This window comes from Spermophilus citellus (genome assembly GCF_964194105.1).
Source record: "Spermophilus citellus genome assembly, chromosome: 11".
In the NCBI taxonomy this organism is placed as follows: Eukaryota; Metazoa; Chordata; class Mammalia; order Rodentia; family Sciuridae; genus Spermophilus; species Spermophilus citellus.
This window is the reverse complement of record NC_138192.1, coordinates 97,283,737-97,303,611: the sequence shown is the minus strand read 5'-3', so window position 1 is coordinate 97,303,611 and position 19,875 is coordinate 97,283,737. Positions and strand designations below refer to the sequence as shown.

Here is a 19,875-nt window from a genome sequence, read left to right as displayed (position 1 = left end):
TGCTAATTTTTTTTTATTATCCTGACTCCTTGAAATATAGTGCTTATCAGCTGGACTTGATGGCACACACCTGTAATCCCAGCGGCTCAGGAGGCTGAGAGGCAGGAGGACCAGGAGTTCAAAGCCAGCCTCGGCAATTTAGCGAGGCCTAAGGAACTGAGTGAGATCCTGTCTCAAAAATAAAAAATAAAAAGGACTGGGGATTTGACTCAGTAGTTAAGTACCCCTAGGGTTTAATCCCCAGTACCAAAAAAACAAAACAAAACAAAAACATTGTTTATCAGATTTATTACATTTAATATTAACATTTTTATTATGGTTCTGATTCTTTAAATTTTCTTAAATAGTTTATATTCAGTTTTATCATAAGTTTAATCTTGTTCATTTAAAAAGATCCTATGCAAGTATAATTGAAAATTGTTTATTATATTAATAAAACAGGATAAATCAGTTAAATATTCTTGAAATAGACAAAGTTTTCTATCATGATGATATTAAACCAGAGTAGTTTAGCTTAGGGTTCCTTAAGAATTTAAAGCACTTTTTTTTTCTTGGATGGTACTTTAGCATTTTTTCTAATCACTTAAATATTTTAGCTAGCTTTCTAAAGGGATAATTTTTTTTATTTAATTCCAGGTGAATACATGGAACACTTTGGGAAAAAAAGCAAAATCCTCAATCAAATTGATGATGGCCACGCTAAACCATCTACTTCCAAATCAAAGGGCAAATCTCCATATAAAGAAAGAGAAAACTTTAGAAGTACTCTTGTTAATGTCATAATGTAAGTTCTGTAACGCTTCTATTATGCGTTACCCTCATTAGAGTTCCTGGGAAATTTTATCTAAAAATATAAAAAATATAATATTTTTGTGCCTTAAAGTCTTGTTGCAGTGAGGTCAGTGTATAAATAAAGAAAGACCTTGAGTTTAGCCCTATTAAGCATGTCCTACTTTTAAACCTCATGAGTTTTAAATGTATGTATGTTAATGGTTGACGTTGGCTGAGAAAATTTTCTGTGAGTTCTGGTTATGGCTATGGAAGCTGGTGGAAAATTTGGTTAGTTTGTTTCCCCCCATGTTGTCTGCTCAGGTGATATGGTGACTTCTGTGATGTTTGGGTCTCCTTGTGTAGAAAAGGAATGGGGTGGAATGGTCTGTAATGGGAGGATGGCCTGAGTGACCTGGTCTGGGGTTTAGAACATTTGATGGAGAGCATTGTAGACTCAAGTTACTAGTTCCTCTTTGCCTTGTTCCCACACAGCCTCACATAAGCTGTTTGGTACCCTCTTTTGTTTCATTACGAGTCAGGGTACAACCACTTGTGGAACAAATATGGTCTCATGACCTACTGTGGTAACTCACCCACCTGTGGAACCCTGTTTTACTTTCCCCTTGTGGCACTGTACTGGCTGGGTGACCATCTTGAAGGGATGACAGTGGGTACTGAGTGTTTAGAAAGTGCATGAGGGGTATTTATGGGAGTTCTATGCAGCTGAATTGAGGCTGTGTGCCTTGTCTAGAGTAGTTTTGGGTTTGCTTTTGCCAGGCACCCTAGAATATTATCAGTTAGGTCCACTCGTATACTGCTTTCTTGGTTTAAGTGTGCTTGCATAACACAACCAGTGTAAAATCAACACCCAAATCAATGGAAGACCTTTGGCTAAAAATTCTTAAGAAACTTTTTTTTTTTTCTACTTGGAACCCCTGGCCAAGAAAGATGAACTTTTTTTCTTCTTTCTCAATGGTTTGAATGATGAGCGCAGACATGCTGGAACACAATGGTACTGGATGGAAGATGGCTATCTTTTTAGAAAGTGAACAGGTTTAGGAGGCTCAGAGTCTTCTGCCATGCCAATTGGCCAGTCAGAAGGGCACATTCCAAGGGGACATGAGGGCATGCAGTGATTGAGATGAGCTTTCTTAATACAAATTCCTGTGCTTATAATTTCTAGTCCATTATATGCATATATAATGTTTTAGTCAGCTTTTTCACTACTGTGACCAAAAGATCTGAAAAGAATAATTAGAGTGGGAAAAGTTTATTTTGTGGCTCATGGTTTCAGAGATCTCAGTTCATAAAAGGCTGGCACCATTCCGTGGAGCTCTGAGGTGAGGTGGAAAGTCATGGTGAAAGAGGGTGGTGGAGGGAAGAACAACTCATAACATCTCAGCATGAAAGCAGGGAGACTAAGCTCAACAAATATATACCCCAAAGGCATGAACTCTTCCATCCACACCTTACCAGCCTATAGTCACCACTCAGTTAATTTCTATCAGGGTATTATCACATTGAAATGTTAAGACTTTTCATAACCCAATCATTTCACCTCTAAACCTTCTTGCATTTTCTCATACATGAGCTTTCGAGGGACACCTCATTTCTAAACCATAATATATATGATCATGCTGTCTGCACCAAAAATGATTTTACTTCTTCATTTTCCATCTGGTTGCTTTTCTTTTCTCTTTCTTTCCTTTTTATACTTGTTAGGTTCTTTGGCTCATTATTGAAAATAACTCCTGAGAATGGAATTCCTTGTCTTGAGGGTTAAAGCATTCAGTCTTTCACAATTATGTGAGATCTTAATTTCGAATATTTGAGATTTCCTTAGTGGAGAAAAGGGGATCCTTGAATGCCATTAGTGGAAATGTAAATGAGTATAGTCATTACGGGAAACTGTATAGAAAATTCTCAAAAAACTGAAAATAGAATTACCATTGCTCTAGCAATTCCACTTCTGGGTATTTATCCGAAAGATTTGAAACTGGTATGTTGAAGAAATGCTTGCACTCTCTTGTTCATTGTAGCACTATTCACAAGAATCAAGTTATGGACACTAAAGTGTCCATCAACAGATGATTGGATAAAAAGATGTGATACACACACACACACACACACACACACACACACACACGTGTGCGTGCGCCCAATGGGATACTATTCAGCCTTTTAAAAATGAAGGAAATTGTAATTTACAATTACATAGATGGCTTTCAAGAACTGGATAAGCGAAAGTCAGTCATAGAAAGACAGATACCACATGTTCTCACTTGCATGTGGAAAGTAAAATGGTTGAACTCATGAAGCAGAGAATAGAATCATGGTTACCAAGTGGTAGGGATGGGGTGGGAAATGGGGAGATGGTGGTCAAAGGATACAACGCTTCAATTAGGCAGGAGGAGAGAATTTTTTTCCTTTGAGAATCTTTACATAGTGTGGCAAATATGGTAGATAATAATATAATGTCCATTTCAAAATCACTGAAAGAAGAGTAAACTTCAAGTGTGCTCACTACAAAAAGTAAGTACTTGAGATGATGAATATGTTACTTGGCTTGATTTATGTATTACACACTGGATTTATAAATCATAATATCACTTTTACCCCCAAATAGATAGAACTATAACTTTTTGATTTATAATAAAAATTAAAAACTAAATTTAAAAGAACACATAAAATGGGAACATGGACAAAATAAATGTGTAAATGAAAATAGGAGATAACTTTTATCAGGTTGAGGAAGTTTCCTTTCTTTCCTTGTTTTTTGAGAGTTTTTTCATGAATGGTAATAGACTTTTGTCCAATGCTTTTTCTGTGTCTATTGATAGAAGGTCATTTGGCTTTTGGCTTTTGTTCTATCAATATATGGTATATTATATTATTTGCTTTTCCTATCTTAAAGTAACCTTGCATTCTTTTTAGTCATTGTGAATAATCTTTAATATGTTGTTGAATTTTATTTGCTAATTTTTTTCATTTATATTTGTGAATAATATAGGCCTGTAATTTTATTGTTATGTCTTTGAGATCAGGTTTCTATTGGTCTCACAGAATGAATTGGTAAAGTGTTCTTACCTTTTCTATTTTCAGAGTTTGTGTGGAATTGGTATTTCTTCCTTGTTTGATAGAATTCATTAATGAAGACATTTGGACCTGAATGTTTCTTTATGGGAAATTTATTAATTACTAATTAGTTTACTTGATAGAGATCTGTTCCTACTTTCCCTGTCTTTTTTAGTCATGTTTGTTGCCTTTGGGAATGTGTTCCTTTGCATTACATTGCCTAATTTACTGGTATTAGCTAGTTATTCAAATAACCTCCTGGTTTTCATTCTTCCTACTCATTTCCTGCCTGGATTCCTGACTCCAATACCAGGGCCTTTTGGGGGTCTGCAAGCAGACAGATTTCCTTCCTGCATGACTGTGGTATCTTAAACAATTTCTTCTATCCTTTGTCTTCTTTTCATGTTCCAGAAACATTCCTTCAACTGATGACTTCTAAATCTATTCTCAATTATGGGTTAAAATTATTTTACTACCATTTTCAGGGTGAAACTGAAAAAAGGTACATTCATGCTATCTTCTTGAACCAAAAGTCTTGATTAATTTTTATAAAGAAGAAGAAAATCAATATTTTTATTTTCATTTTTGAGATATAAAGTATATCCCACTTTATCTTTAACCAACTTGAGTATCTCCTGTATTGCTTCTTTTATTTCTAATTGGAATGTTGTTCTATTGGAAAGAGCATGGCTCTTTGGAGGTATATATTGTTGAGCAAACCCTTATTTTCATACTTAATTAGCTGTATGACCAAGAGGTAGTCATTTAATCTCCATGACATTCAGTTTCTTGTGAAGTGAGGATAATTATGTCATTGTTATTTTAACAATAGATGTGAGAGATAATATATGAGAAAATATTGAAAGCCTGAAATATGTGATCAAGAAAAAGCTTTTCTTTTCATTGTTTCCCATGAGCAGAATCTTGACAATAACCTTAGAATGAAAGAGTCATAGAGTTGTAGAGTTGAAAGAATATTTACCCTGACTACAAGAATTTCTGCAGTAGATCATATAAATCTAGTGTTTTTCCTTTTCCCTTTCCCTGGTCTTTCTGCATCTCTCTAGGTAGGCATTATTTACATAGTTCATGAAGTATGTTTGATTCTCAGGAATCATCAAGGTAAGTAATATGAACATTTCTACCATTTAAAAACCCAGCAGGTATTAAAATTCATAAAAAAAACCCAAAAAACTTTATAATAGTAGAGTGTGAATCCAGATTTCCTGATGCCTGGAATCTTACTGTTGTATTAGTTCCTCTTTTCTGTGCAATCAATAATGTAATGAGATTACATTTGCGGTTAAAATAAACAATTCTTCTCTTCTAACTACTGAATACCTTGAAGATCTCAAGGTACTTTTAATGTTCACATTCCCTCACTTGATAAACATTTTTTGAGCACCTGTGATGTATTGAATTAAACTGAACAATCACCCAAAGAATTGACTTTTTTTTTTGCTCATATAATTTAAAAGAATAAGGGTAAAATTGCACACACACACACACACACACACACACACACACACACTATTCCTGGATTTGCAACAAATGAATTAAAAGGTTCATTCTTTAGTTTGGTAGCTTGGGTATTCTGTAACCTCCAGTCTTCATTCACCAGATTGTTAGTGGGAAGATTTTTTTTTTTTTAAATACAGCATCACTGCCTTGGATCCATCTCAGACAAACTTGAGATCCAGAGAATGATATACCTGACGCTAAGCAGGTTAATGCTATTCCAGAAAAACTTATTTTTCTTGAGGATGTGAACTATGCCTTTCTGTACAGTGGAGCCCCAGAAAAAAATCACAAAATGTGGCTCATATCTTGGCATAGATTTTCTATTATATTATAGTTGTAAACATAATGGTATTATATGAGCACATATCCAATAAAAATACATCTGAACATATGAGCTTCCATGTCACTTCTTGCTAACTTGTAGTTCTCTAGAAATCTGAGAAAACTCCTTTTGAAGTACATATATGTTTCTTTTGCAAAAGAGCATTTTAAGTTATTTCTATCAGTGCTTCCATTAAAACCCATATTTATAAATTACCTTGCTTTGCAAATACAGAGACAGCTTGATTTTGGAGTAATGAAGGAGAATGAGTAAAAGCCATAAAAAAGGGAATGGCTTTTGAATTAGTTATTGGAAATCACTTCCAATACAATTGTCTCTTCATGAATATGAAGAAAGTATTTTGGGGGGAATATGGTACCAAATAAATATATATACCATTTATATAATGTTTAGCAATGCTTTTTTTCACTAATAGAAAATAGTCCTGGTATTTTTAATATTGTTTCATGTTATAACTGCCCTTTATATTTTTTCAATATTGTGTTTATCATTTTTTCAGGCAGCAAGATGATGTTTTAGACTTGGCTACCCCTGATGAAACCACAGTTCCCAAATCGACCACTTCTGCAATAGAAAAAGACATCTTGGTAACAAGCTAGTTCTTTTATCAGTAGAATTAAAAATAAAGGAATCACTTGAATATACTTTTATTATATTTTTGAGATTATTCTGTGAACCTCTCTTGTGGAGCTCTGTGGATTTAGGAGTAAATATAGAATTCCATAAAATGCCTCTATTGGATTAATGGAGGAAATCATTCTCTATTTTGCCACTTAAAACTACAATTAAAGAATCTCGGTAGCACACCCCTGTAATCTCAGTGGCTCTAAAGGCTGAAGCAGAAGTCTCATGAGTTCAAAGCCAGCCTGAGCAACTTAGCAAGGCCCTACATAACTTAGCAAAATCCTGTCTCAAAATAAACAAAAAAAAGTTGGGGATATAGCTCAGTGGTCAAGTGCCCCTTTGGTACTGGGGGGGGTACCAAAAACAAAAAAACTCAAATCTACTTGCTTTCCCATCTTAAAGTTAGCCTCAGTTATGTATAGGTTTTACATGCTTTTTATTATTTTATGAGAAATTATCTGTTATATAGTGTACATTTATGAAGTATATCGACTATCTTTAGAAATAGTAATTCTTCAAGTATACCAATACATAATATTTTTTAAAATGTGGATATTAAATAATGTAATAGTACTAATTTAAAGTTGAGGTTTAATTTTTTTTCTAATAAGTGCCATGTAAATACTTGTGAAAATGTATTAAAGTTTAATTCCATTTTTAGAGAAATAACCCCAGGTTTTTAAATAAATATTTTATGAACACATATAATAGAAGTTCTAAAATTATAATATAGATTATTAATAGGTCAATTAGAAATTTTCCAAATCCTATTGTATAATATTTTTGGAATTACTATGTAGGGATACTGATTTGCTTGCAGCTTTTAATATCTACTTTTGATTATCAATAATAACAGGACAAAATTTAACATTTTAAAACATTTATGAAGCACTAAACTCTAATTTAGCATAGACTTTAAGTGCATCATATATTTGGTAATATAATGTGATGATTAATAGTATATTTGTGAATTGAAATAAGAGCTTTAATTTTCATGAAATAGCACATGTATTTTGAATTTAAGAGATCTCAAATAATGCTTCCATGAATTACACACAATACTTCTTTATAATTTATAAAAACTTAGTTCTTCTAAAACTTGAATTTTTCTCAGTGGTTTTGCATTTTGACAAACACTGTTCTTTTTTTATAATACCACCTGTGTTTCCCCTCTCTCCTCTTTGTAGAGATATTACTATTATATTCACCATGGAATTGATACGGACCACGTAGCACCAATGGAAGATTCTTGGTTAGAACATGTATTGAATTTAGTCCCACAACATCTAAAAGTTCTCACTGACAGTATAATGGCATTATCCGATGAAATGAGAGAGGATTATCTTCTTAGTGTAAAGAAATCCATAGGTAAATTGGGATTACACTTTGCTTTCTAATTTGAATATGTATTACGTTAAAGATAATTTTTAATTGAAGTTTAACATTTATAATTGAAATTATTTACTATATTAATTATGTTGTTTCCTATATTGTTGTTACATAAAATCTTAGGCAACTTTTATAATGAATTCCAACAAGCAATTTTAAAAATTAGTCTTTATGCTTGTAGTAATGCATACTCTCAATAAAGGATATCACTGAAGAAAATTATGAAACCTTAATTTCAATCCCTCAAAATATTTGAGTATCTAATTTATGCAAGGCATTGGACACCTAAGGAGATAGTCTCTCTCTTCAAAATAGTTCCTTCCTTCAAGGATCTCTTGGTATATGTGTAAGAGATAGGCATACATATATGAATAATAACCTAAAAATTTAAACATTAATAATAAACATTCATATTAATGATGTCATAAATTTACATGATTACATTATTGCTATGGACCAGAAATTGGAAAGCCAGGGCTCAGAGGCCATGTCTGGCCATTGCCTGTATTTATAAATCAAGTTTTATTAAAACACAGCCACATTCATTTATTTTCACATTGTGTTTGCTTTTGAGCTATGAGAGCAGAGTTGAGTAGTTGAGTAGTTGTAACAGAGACCTTGAGGCCCACAGAGTTGGAAATATTTATAGTCTGATCCTTTATATAAAAAAGAATCATTGATTCATGGTATACACCAATAGATTAACCCTAAGTCTGAACATCTTAAGAATCATTTTTGAAGTACAGATTTCTGGTCCAACCTGAATTAAAATGCTTGGAGATGGGACCTTGGAATCCATACTTCTAAAAAAGGTTCCCCCCTTGGTTGCAGTAATAAAACTGGTATAACTGATGCTGTGTTCAAAGTTGGAGACATCACAACACTTTGGGGTGACCTGGGAACACTTCCCTGAACACTTCCGAAAAGTGTTCCCAGATCATTCATTGCATTTGATTTTTATTGAGTATCTTGGTAATATAAAGAACCAAAATAGTATAATGAGGGATTGAATATCTTGGTAATATAAAGAGCCAAATAGTATAATGAGGGAGATGAACAAATCACTAAACTATAAAGCACAGTAGTGAGTGCAATAAGAAGACAGACAGAGGACGTAAGGGAGAAGATATTAGCCCAACTTGTTAGGAAGGACTCTGGAGGCCCCTGAACTGAATCTTGAAGGATAAGGAATATGTTCTCGAGAACATGTTTGTCTTAGGAAATGGTACAAGCTATGGCAGTTTTGGTGACCAAAGTATAGCATGTGTTTTGGGAAGGGGACACTATCTGAAGGTCTTATATTTCTTTTTAAAGCAACTGAAGGTAATGAACAGGCTCTGAAGAATTTTAAGCAAGGTGGTAATGGCATATTTGCATTTTATAAAGAGATTCTTGAAAGACAGGCAAGAGAATTGGTATTGTGATTTAAAGACCACTGAAAACAAAAGCAGAAGTAGCTTATTTGACTGATTTTATAATAAGATAGTTTTACCCGCTTATGCTATTTAAAAGACAACAAGTTTGAACTGAACAAGAGAACAAGTTGTGGCTCAGTGGTAGAGTGCTTGCCTAGCATGTGTGAGGCACTGGGTTTGATTCTCAGTACCATGCATAAATAAAATAAACTAAAAAGATAAATTTTTAAAAGTTGATATGTTCCTTTCTACAGTGAAAGAAAACTACTCTGTTTTGATGAGCTTCAATTCAATAAGAATACTTTTGGTGAAAAAGCTATAAAGGACAATGTAATATTAAAAACAATTATCATTTTCAAATGAAAGAACAGGGACACATTGTTAAGAAAGAGAACAGATATTCTCAAAGATGCAAATCTGATTGTAATCACAAGTTATAAAAATTTTCTTCATAAGTACAAAGATTGTTTATTATTAAAAACTTTAATTTAATTGATTAATTTTAATAGAATTAGTTTTATAATTGCTTGTAATTAATTTTGTAAATGCATAATTAATATAAGGTTATTTATAAAAACTTTACAATTTTCTTTTAGTTGATTTTGTTTTAAAAGACCCTAGAGAAAAAGAAGATGATAAAAAGACAATTGAACTTCCACCCCATCGTGCTGAGTAAGTGGTAAAGTTTCTCTAAGAATATTGATTTTATGTGACTGTTTATGTTTATATAATATATTTACATGCCATGTTTTCTCATACACATGTTTATAATTTATATCTAAACATATGCATTAGATAATTACATATGTGTATATATATATTTCGTATATTCAACTAATTTTTATTATGATCTTTATTGATGTATTTAAACTATAGTATGTTACATTTACAAATTGATGAATAGATGGACAGATGATTAATCACATGGACAGATGTACACTTAGATGGTGGAGAGAACCTGAAATGTCTTTGTGTCTCCACAGAAAGTAGTGAAAGGCTTCAGATGTGGTGGGGTATCAAAGCTTGATGATAACTTTCACAAAAACACATTTGGGAACCTGTAGAAAATATGCATAAATATGGGAAGCAGTATGGAGATCCCTTGGAAATCTGGGAATGGAACCACCATTTGACCCAGCTATCCCTCTCCTCAGACTATACCCAAAAGACTTAAAAACAGCATACTACTGGGGCACAGCCACATCAATGTTTATAGCAGCACAATTCACAATAGCTAAACTGTGGAGACAATCTAGATGCTCTTCAGTGGATGAATGGATAAAAAAATGTGGCATTTATACACAATGGAATATTAGCATTAAAAGAGAATAAAATCATGGTATTTGCAGGTAAATAATGGCATTGGAGAAGATAATGCTAAGTGAAGTTAGCCAATCCCCCCAAAACAAATGCCAAATGTTTTCTCTGATATAAGGAGGCTGACTCATAGTGGGGTAGGGAGGGGGAGCATGGGAGGAATAGATGAAGTCTAGATAGGGCAGGGGGGTGGGAAGGAAAGGGAGGGGGCAAGGATTAGCAAGGATGGTGGAATGTGATGGACATCATTATCCAAAGTACATGTATGAAGACACGAATTGGTGTCAACCTACTTTGTATGCAACCAGAGATATAAAAAATTGTGCTGTATGTGTCTAACAATAATTGTAATGCATTCCACTGTCATTTATTTTTATAAAAAATCAATTAAAAACTCAAAAAATTAAAAAAAAGAAAATATGCATATATAGAATGTCTTAATTTAGTACATGGATTAAATTATAGACCATATAATGGGAAAATTCACTTGCTGTATATTTTCCCTTAAAACTAATTGACATTTGGGAATATATCTCTTAAATAGTTTGAAGAATGGGACTTATATAATTAAGAAGCAATTCAGTTTTACTTTCTTTTTTTTAAATTAAAAATGTTCCCCCCAAAAAAGAAAGAAAATAAAAAGGAAAAAAAAAAGAAGAAAACATCAAGTAGCCACATATTTTCTATGGAGAACATCTGTTCTCCTGGGGAAAGACAAGAATTATCCTTCATAATTATATAGGAGGTATTGCAATCACACCTTAAAGCTAAATTAATCTTACTATGGAGCAAAACAGGACAAACAGTTTAAAATCCGTTAGAATAAAATATTATAGTAAAAAATGGATATTGAAATATACAGAGGCTTGAAAATACTGTAAGATGAAAACACATTTAATATGCCTACCTATTGAACATCATAGCTTACCAACATAGTCTGCTGTGTTCCACAGTTTACCTTCCTCATTGCATGGCTAGCTGTAAGATGCAGTGCCCTGCTACTGCCCAACATCATGAGAAACTATTATCACTGTGGCATATTGCCAATCCTGGAAAAATTCAAAATTCAAAGTCCATTTTCTACTGAATGTGTATTGCTTTTGCACCATCATAAAGCTGAAAAATCCTAAGTCCAACTGTTGTAAGTTGGGAACCATCTGTATTCTGAAAGATAGAGATGGCATATATTTAATATTTAAAGGATGATTATTTAAATCATTGGAGTTACAGAACAAATGGGTCTTCAGTTAAGAATGTTAAAGGATATCTGTTATTTGAAAATGTTCTTTACACGTTAACAGATGATAATGTTCAAGGGAATTTCCACAGGCAAGTTGGACTGTGTCCTTAAAATATTTTAAAAATAAAGGCAAAATCCAAATGTTGTATACCCTAAAATTAACAGAGTGTTTTCACATATGAAAGATATCTGGCTACAAAGATATCATTGTAAGTTATTTGTAGACTCAATCAGATCAAGTATTTACAGACAAAAATTAATTTATGTGCTAAAGATTAAAATTTAGTTGTATAATCATTATTATAATGAAATTATACTAAGCCATATAGAGTATACCCTGTATATATTTTTAAAAATAATTGAATATTGTATTATTTATTAGGTAATATATTTTTATTAAAAGCAAATAATTATTGCTAAAAATTTGCATTTATTGTAAACATACTTCTTTTCTTTCTTTCATTCTTTCTTTCTTTCTTTCTTTTTTTTTTTTTTTTTTTTTTTTTTGCTGTTTTGGGGATTGAACTCAGGGTCTTATGAATATTAGGCAATCGCTCTATCACTGAGCTATACTCTAGCCCAATACTTTCTCTTGATTATTAAAAATAAGTAATTAAATATTTTCTCTTTGTTTTCAGGATGGAGATTCTGCCAAAACCTTGGAGAACATCTTTTTTAGCTGCAAGTAGTTATATTAGGGATCACTTGAATGCGATGAATCCCACGATGCTGGCTGTGCTAGATTTGTGGCACAGTACTTTTAAGTGAGTATTTATTTCTGGATTTATTGAGGTTTTTCAAAGAGAGATAAAAGTTATTTGTATCACATCTTTTTTTTAAATATTTATTTTTTTAGTTGTAGTTAGACACAATACCTTTATTTTATTTATTTTTATGTGGTGCTAATGATCGAACCCAGGGCCTCCCATGTTCTAGGCTAGTGCTCTATCACTGAGCCACAACCCCAGCCCTGTATCACATCTTAATTATTTCTTTTATTAGTTAAACTGCAAATTAAAACATGAATTACAAATACAAGGTAAATATTCAAAGTATTCAAACCTGGTTTTAAGTATACAATATAGACATACATAGAGTGAGTATTGCCTTTTATTTCTAACCCAGTTCTGCCCTTCTTCCTCAGTTGAATACCGCAAGTACTTTAAGGATAATTACAGATAAGAGGCCGAATTGTCATACTTTGTTTAAATTACACAGAACTTTAATCGTTACAATCCTTTAACGCATGTGGAAACCTGGTGACTATTGCCCGAGTGACGTGAGGTGAAGTCCAGGATGACTGCTGGGAAACATGGCCTGTCTCCCAGCTCTTGTTTTGGCTTTGTGACGCAGAGTGTTTGGCAGCTGAATGTGAAGCCTGGTTGGTAATGGTTGGTGGAGAAAAACAACTTGGCCCCTTAGGGTAAAGAGAAGGGTTCAACATGCTATGCTGGACCTTCAACTTCACCATCCCCTGCATTTCAGTCCCCTTCTAAGGACCTGGGAAGCATTCTGGTAATATACTCACATGCATGTATATTTTTAAAATTTGCAAAACCAAATGTAGATTTATATTATTTTTCTTAAAAAGGACATCTTTTCAGGTTTTCCAAAACCTGTATCTGCCCCTACCCTTATGATAGATGAGATGGCACCCTAGTGTTCAAAGCTGGAGTACAAGGGTGGTCTGGCAAGCCTTTCCTCACCACCCCAACCACAGGCCCTGCTTGCGTACATGTAACCTGCTCTCCAGAGTTTTCAGGGTTTTATTGCATAGGGGCACAATAAATGAGTATGTTATTCTGCCTCCTATAGAACAGCCAAGGGAAATACACTTCCTTTAGAACTACACTAAGTATATGTGTACTACAGAAGCACAGGCGGTGTCCCTGGCCTTGGAAACCCTCTGTACATACCCTCTGGGGCCTGGCCAACTAACTTCTCTGAACTTCTAATATCAGATTCTATGGGCACATGAAGCACCTAACCCCCATTCCAGCTTGCCCAGCTATGTCTCTATCAGATCACAGACTGGTTCTCCCTAGGCCTCAATTTTTCCACATATAAAATGATTGCTTGTTGAGTTCATGGTGTCTAAGGCCCCTTTTCTTACTCCATCTCTCTTTTCCTTTCTTCCTTTAACAAATTTTAAATTTAATTTCTTTTTTTTCATATTTTAAAGTGGTTTATTATAGTTGTATATAATAGTGGGATTCATTGTTAAATATTCATACATGCACACAATATAGCAATATGATTTGGCCAATATTATTCTCCAGTATTACTTACTCTTCTCCCTTTTCCTCCTCCCTCCCCCGGGGTTCCTTTTCTACTCTATTGATATCCTTTCAATTTTCATGTTTCCCTCCCCCTTTTTTTTTCTTTAGCTCCTACATCTAAAGGAAAACACACAACCTTGACTTTGAATTTGGCTTATTTCACTTATATAATGTTCTCAAGTTCCATCCATATTCCTGCAAATTATATAACTTCATTCTTCTTTATGGCTGAATAAAACTCCATTGTGTATATATGCCACATTTTCTTTATCCATTCATTTATTGGTGGGCACCAGGCTAGTTCCATAGTTTGGCTATTGTGAATTGTGCTGTTAAACATGGATATGTATGTATCACTATAGTATGCTGATTTTAATTCTTTAGGATAAATACCGAGGAATGGTATAGCTGGGTCATATGGTAGTTTCATTCCTAGTCTTTTGAGGAAGCTCCATATGGATTTCCATAGTGGTTGTACTAATTTACAGTCTCTCCAATAGTGTAAAAATGTTAATTTTTCTCCATATCTTCTCTAGTATTTGTTGTTTGTACTTTTGATGATGCCATTTTAACTGGAGTGAGAGGAAATCTCAGTATAGTTTTGATTTGCATTTCTCTAATTGCTACTGATGAACATTTTTTTCATATATTTGTTGGCCAATTTTATTTTTTCTTTTGAGAAGTATCTGTTTAGTTCATTTGCCCATTTATTAATTGTATTATTTTTGTGTTAAGTGTTTTGTGTTCTTTATATATTCGGGATTTTAATTTTCTTTCAGAAGAGCAGTTAGCAAAGATTTCCTCCCATTCTGTAGGTTGTCTCATCACAATCTTAATTGTTTCCTTTGTGTGCAAAAACTTTTTAATTTGATGCCATCCCATTTATTAACTCTTGGCATTATTTCTTGAGCTTTAGGGGTCCTATAAAGAAAGTCATTGCCTGCACATATGCATTTTTTTTCTAGGAGTTTTATAGTTTCTGACCTAATTCTTAAGTCTTTATCCATTTTGAGTTGACTTTCAGCATTGCTTTTATGGCTTAGAATTGTTTTGGCTATTATGGGTCTTTTGTTTTTCCACATGCGTTTTAGGACTTTTTTTTGGTTCTGGGAAGAATGTAATTGGTATTTTGATGGAGATTGCTTTGAACCTGTATATTGCTTTTGGTAGTATAGCCATTTTAACAATATTATTGTCCCTATGCATAAATATGGAAAGACTTAAAATCTTCTTGTGTTTTCTTCAATTTCTTTTTTATTTATAGAGGTCTTTCATCTCTATGGATAGATTTATTCCTAGGGTTGTTTTTTTTTTAGGCTATTGTGAATGGAATTGTTTTCATGATTTCTTTCCCACTAGATTCATTATTGGTTTATAAGAAAGGTATTGATTTTTGTATGCTGATTTTGTAACCTGTATCTTTGCTAGATTTGTTTATTAGCTCTAGTAGCCTTCTGGTAGAGATTTTTGTATCTTCTAAGTATAGATCATGTTATCTGCAAACAGTGATAATGTGACTTCATCCTTTTTTTTGGTTTTATTCCTATTATTGCCTTCTCTTCCCTTATTTCTCTGACTAGAATTTCTAGTGCTATATTGAATAGGAGTGGTGAGAGTAGACATCTGTATCTTGTTTCAGATTCTATATTTGTGGCGAATTACATTTATTAATTTATATATGTTAAACTATTCTTACATCCCCGAGATAAAAACAAACTTGATCATTGTTATGGTGTAGATGTTAGGTGTCCCCCCAAAAGCTCATGTGTAAGACAAGGCAAGAAAGTTTAGAAGTGAAATGAATGGGTTAAGAGAGTCTTAACTTAATCAGTATAAAAATCTCCTGATAGGGATTAACTGGGTGGTAACTGTAGGCAGATAGGATGTTGCTAAAGGAGGTGGGTTCCTGGGAGCATGCCTTTGGAGTAAAATTTTGTCCTTGATGAGTGGAGTGAAACTTTCTGTCTGCTTCCTGGTGTGATGTCCTGAGCCACTTTCCTCCACTGCACTCTTCCTGTATGATGCCAGGAGTAGTGGAGTCAGCCATCTATAGACTATGACCTCTGAAACCATAATCCCCAAAATAAACTTTTTTCTTCCTCTCATTGTTCTTGTCAGGTCTTTGGGTTTGAGCAGTAAAAAAGCTGACTAAAACTGTCATGATATACAATCTTCTTAATACCTTGTTGAATATGATTTGTTGATATTTTATTAAGGGGTTTTGCATCTAGTTTCATCAGTGATATTAGTCTATAGTTATCTTTCCTTGATGTTTTCTTATCTGGTTTTGGTATGAGAGTAATAATGGCTTCATAGAATGAATTTACAGTGTTCCATCCCTTTCTATTTTATGAAAGAATTTGAGGAATATTGGCAGTACATCTTCTTTAAAGGCCTGGTAAAATTCAGCTGAGAATCCATCTGGGCCTAGGCTTTTTGTTGTTGTTGAAGGCTTTTTTTATTGTTTTATCTCATTGCTAGTTATTTGTTTGTTTTTTATGTCCTCTTTTTTAGCAGATCATATTTTTTCTAGGTTTTCCAATTTATCAGAATATAAGTTTTCAAAATAGTTCCTAATGATTCTCTGGATTTCTATAGTGTCTGTGGTGATTTCTCCTTTTTTATGATTAATTTTAATCTTTTTCTTTTGGTTAGTTTAGCTAAGGTCTTATCAATCTTGTTTTTCTTTTCAAAGAAACAACTCTTTGTTTCATTGATCCATTGTATTGTTTTTTTGTTTTTGTTGTTCTCAATTTCATTGATTTTGGCTTTTATCTCAATTATTTTATTCCTTTTACTGATTTTAGAATTGGTTTATTCTTGTTTATGAAGAATAAATTGGTTTATTTTTGTTTATCAACCAATAAACTTGCCTTTTGATGTAGCATTATATATTTTTATTTGGGATCTTTCTGATTTTCCCATGTAGGCACTCATAGCTAAAAAAGCTAAAAAGGGTCTTTTAGAAAGACCTTTATAGTGTCCCCTGATTTCTTTGATCACTCATTCTTCATTCAAAAGTGTATTCAATCTATAATCTAGATGTTTATGTAGTTATGTAGTTTTTGTAGGGTTTTTAGGTGTTGATTTCTACTTTAATTCCATTATGAGCAGATAAGATGAAGGAATTATATCAGGTTTTGTTTTTGCTAAAAGTTTCATTGTGACCTAAAATATAGTCTAGTTTGGAGAAAGTTTTCATGAGCAACTAAGAAGAAAGTGTTATTGTTGGATGAAATATTCCATAGATGTCATTTAAGTTCCTTTGATTTATAAATTTTTTTTAGGTCTAAAGAGTTTTACTAAGTTTATATCTGCCAAACCTCTTTATTGGTGAGAGATGTGTGATGAAATCAGCCAGCATTATTGTACTGGGGTTTATCTGAATGTTTAATTTGAGTAGTGTCTGTTTCATATAATGAGGTGCACCAATGTTTGGGGCATAAATATTTACTATTGTTATATCGTCTTGTTGAATTATTCCCTCTACCAGTATGAAGTGACCTTCTTTGTCTCTTCTGAATAATTTTGACTTGAAATCAGGATTGTCGGATATGACAGTAGCTACTCCTGCTTATTTTATTTACAGCCTGCCTATTTATATCAATTTACATCTTTAATTTTAAGCCTGTGGCCATCTTGCCTGTAAGGTGAGTCTCTTGAAAACCACATATAGTTGGGTCTTGTATTTTTAATTAATTCTGCCATCCTATGTCTTATAATTAGAGACTTGAGAATATTTATGTTAAATGTTCTTATTAATTCCTGCCATTTTGATTTTTTTCTAATATTTAATTTGGTCTTGTTTCCCATTTGCTTAGCTACTCATAAAATCATATTTATTCATTTGTGAACATGTTTTTATTCGTTCCGTTTTGAAGTATTTCTTGATTTTTTTCATAGTGCTAGCTTAGTAGTTGTAAATTCTTTTTTAAAAAACATTTTTTGTAGTTATATATGAACAGAATGCCTTTATTTATTTTTATATGGTGCTAAGGATTGAACCTAGTACCTTGCACATGCTAGGCAAGCGCTCTGCCACTAAAATACAACCCCAGCCCAGTAGTTGTAAATTTTTTTAATTTCTGTTTACATTGGAAGGTTTTTACTTATTCTTGGATTCTGAAGGATAGACTATCTGGATTTAGCAATCTTGGTTAACAGTTAATTTCTTTTAAGGCTTTTAACACATTATTCCAAGCCCTCCTGAACTTTAGAGTTTGTGCAGAGAAAACAGAAGTAATTCCAATTGGCTTGCCTCTAAATGTGACCTTCATTTTTTCTCTTGAGGCTTTTAAAATTCTATCCTTCTTCTGTATATTAGGTATTTCAATTATAATGTGTTTTGGAGAGGTTCTTTTTTGATCATGTCTGTTTGGTGTTCTGAATGCATCTTCTATCTGGATGTCCATCTCTTGTTTTCTAGGTTTGGAAAATTTTCTGTTATTATTTCCCTGAAGAGTATATATATCTATGCTATTAGCCTTTATCTTACAACTCTCTCCAATTATAGTGATTCTTAAATTTGGAATCATAATGTTGTCACAGAACTCTTGTATATTCTGATCATGGTTACTTATTTTCTGTTCAAGGCTGGCCACTGCCTTCCAGCTCTGAGATTCAGTCTTTGGCATTGTCTACTCTATTAGGGAGCCTTTCAATTGAACATTTTATTTGATTTATAATGTCTTTTTTTCACAATATTTGTCTGGTTCTTTTTCAACATCTCTACCTCCTCATTGTGTTTCAGATTCATATCCTGTACTGTGTTCCTTAATTCACTCAGTTGTTTTTCTGTGTTCTGTTAGAATTCATTGATTATTTTTATAATCATTATTTTGAATTCTTTACCTGATATTTCATCTACTTCAATATCTTTAAAGTCAGTTGCTGGTGAATTATGAATTTTAGGAGACAGTTTGTTACCTTGTGTTTTCATATTTCTTGTTTCCTATATTGAATTTTATTCATCTGCTAGGATGGTTTTCTTTCCCACTCTTATGTGTGGGCCCTTTTAGGGCACAGGCTTTTTGTTTTTATTTTTTACCAAAGTGTTCTAGAGTCATGTAGATTGAGACCCATTGTAGTTGTAGTCTCTACAGCCTTTGTGTTGGTTTTGTCTGTTTTTGCTGCAGTAGTGGATATCCATGGGTGGGACTTGACAGCACCCCCTAGCTATTCTTCCTTGGGGTCTGGTTGTCAGTTTGGGATTTTTATTTCTTTCTTCTATTCTTTGTATTAAAGTATTGCTGAAGTTTGACTGTGATTATTTTGTGTGTGGATCAAGATGAGTTGTCTTTTGACTGCATTTAGTTCAGCAGCAGTGTGTCTATCTTGTTAACTTGTAGTGTCCCTGTGGATTCCCAGTACCTCACAGAAAAGGGGGGAAATTAAGAATAACAACAACCAAGGCAAACAGTATACAGCATTAAATAAGGATCCAGTGCCCTCTGTGTCACCTACAACAACAATACTAATTACCACAAAAACAGGAACAGTGGAGTCAGCAATTGCCAACAGCAAGAACAATAAATAGCTGTGAACTAGGTCTGATGTTAATTAGTAGTTGTCTACTGTGTCATCCACAGTACTAATAACTGCAATCATGTGAATGGTGGGATATGGAGTTATATAAACCAAATAGTTAGAGAAGATGGTAAAAATTCAGTTCATTAAGTGAAAAGATAATGTGATAGGAAGGTAAAAGAAAGTTTAGAATGTTCAAAACATGAATAGAGAATGCAGAAGAGATGTGGCAAGTAATAGCTATAAAGAAGGAGAAAAAAATAGAAAAAACAAAGTAAAGGGAGAGAGGAGAGAACAAGAGAAGTTGGCTGTACAGAAGAAATAAGCAAGCAAAAACCAAACCAAATCAAAATAAACAGACCAAAAATACTCAAA

General features: G+C 33.1%; 1 protein-coding gene across 1 annotated transcript in view; it reads left to right on the top strand.

Moving 5' to 3' along the window:
- The window catches only part of DNAH7 (dynein axonemal heavy chain 7), a gene marked incomplete at both ends in the record, with an annotated part of 288,918 nt that overhangs the window by 16,006 nt on the left and 253,037 nt on the right, over positions 1 to 19,875 (top strand). The window contains 5 exons of the mRNA XM_081261736.1: positions 637 to 784; positions 6,210 to 6,297; positions 7,522 to 7,702; positions 9,735 to 9,810; positions 12,334 to 12,459. Of these exons, the coding sequence (XP_081117862.1) occupies positions 637 to 784; positions 6,210 to 6,297; positions 7,522 to 7,702; positions 9,735 to 9,810; positions 12,334 to 12,459 (619 nt within the window). The remainder of the gene's footprint in view (positions 1 to 636; positions 785 to 6,209; positions 6,298 to 7,521; positions 7,703 to 9,734; positions 9,811 to 12,333; positions 12,460 to 19,875) is intronic.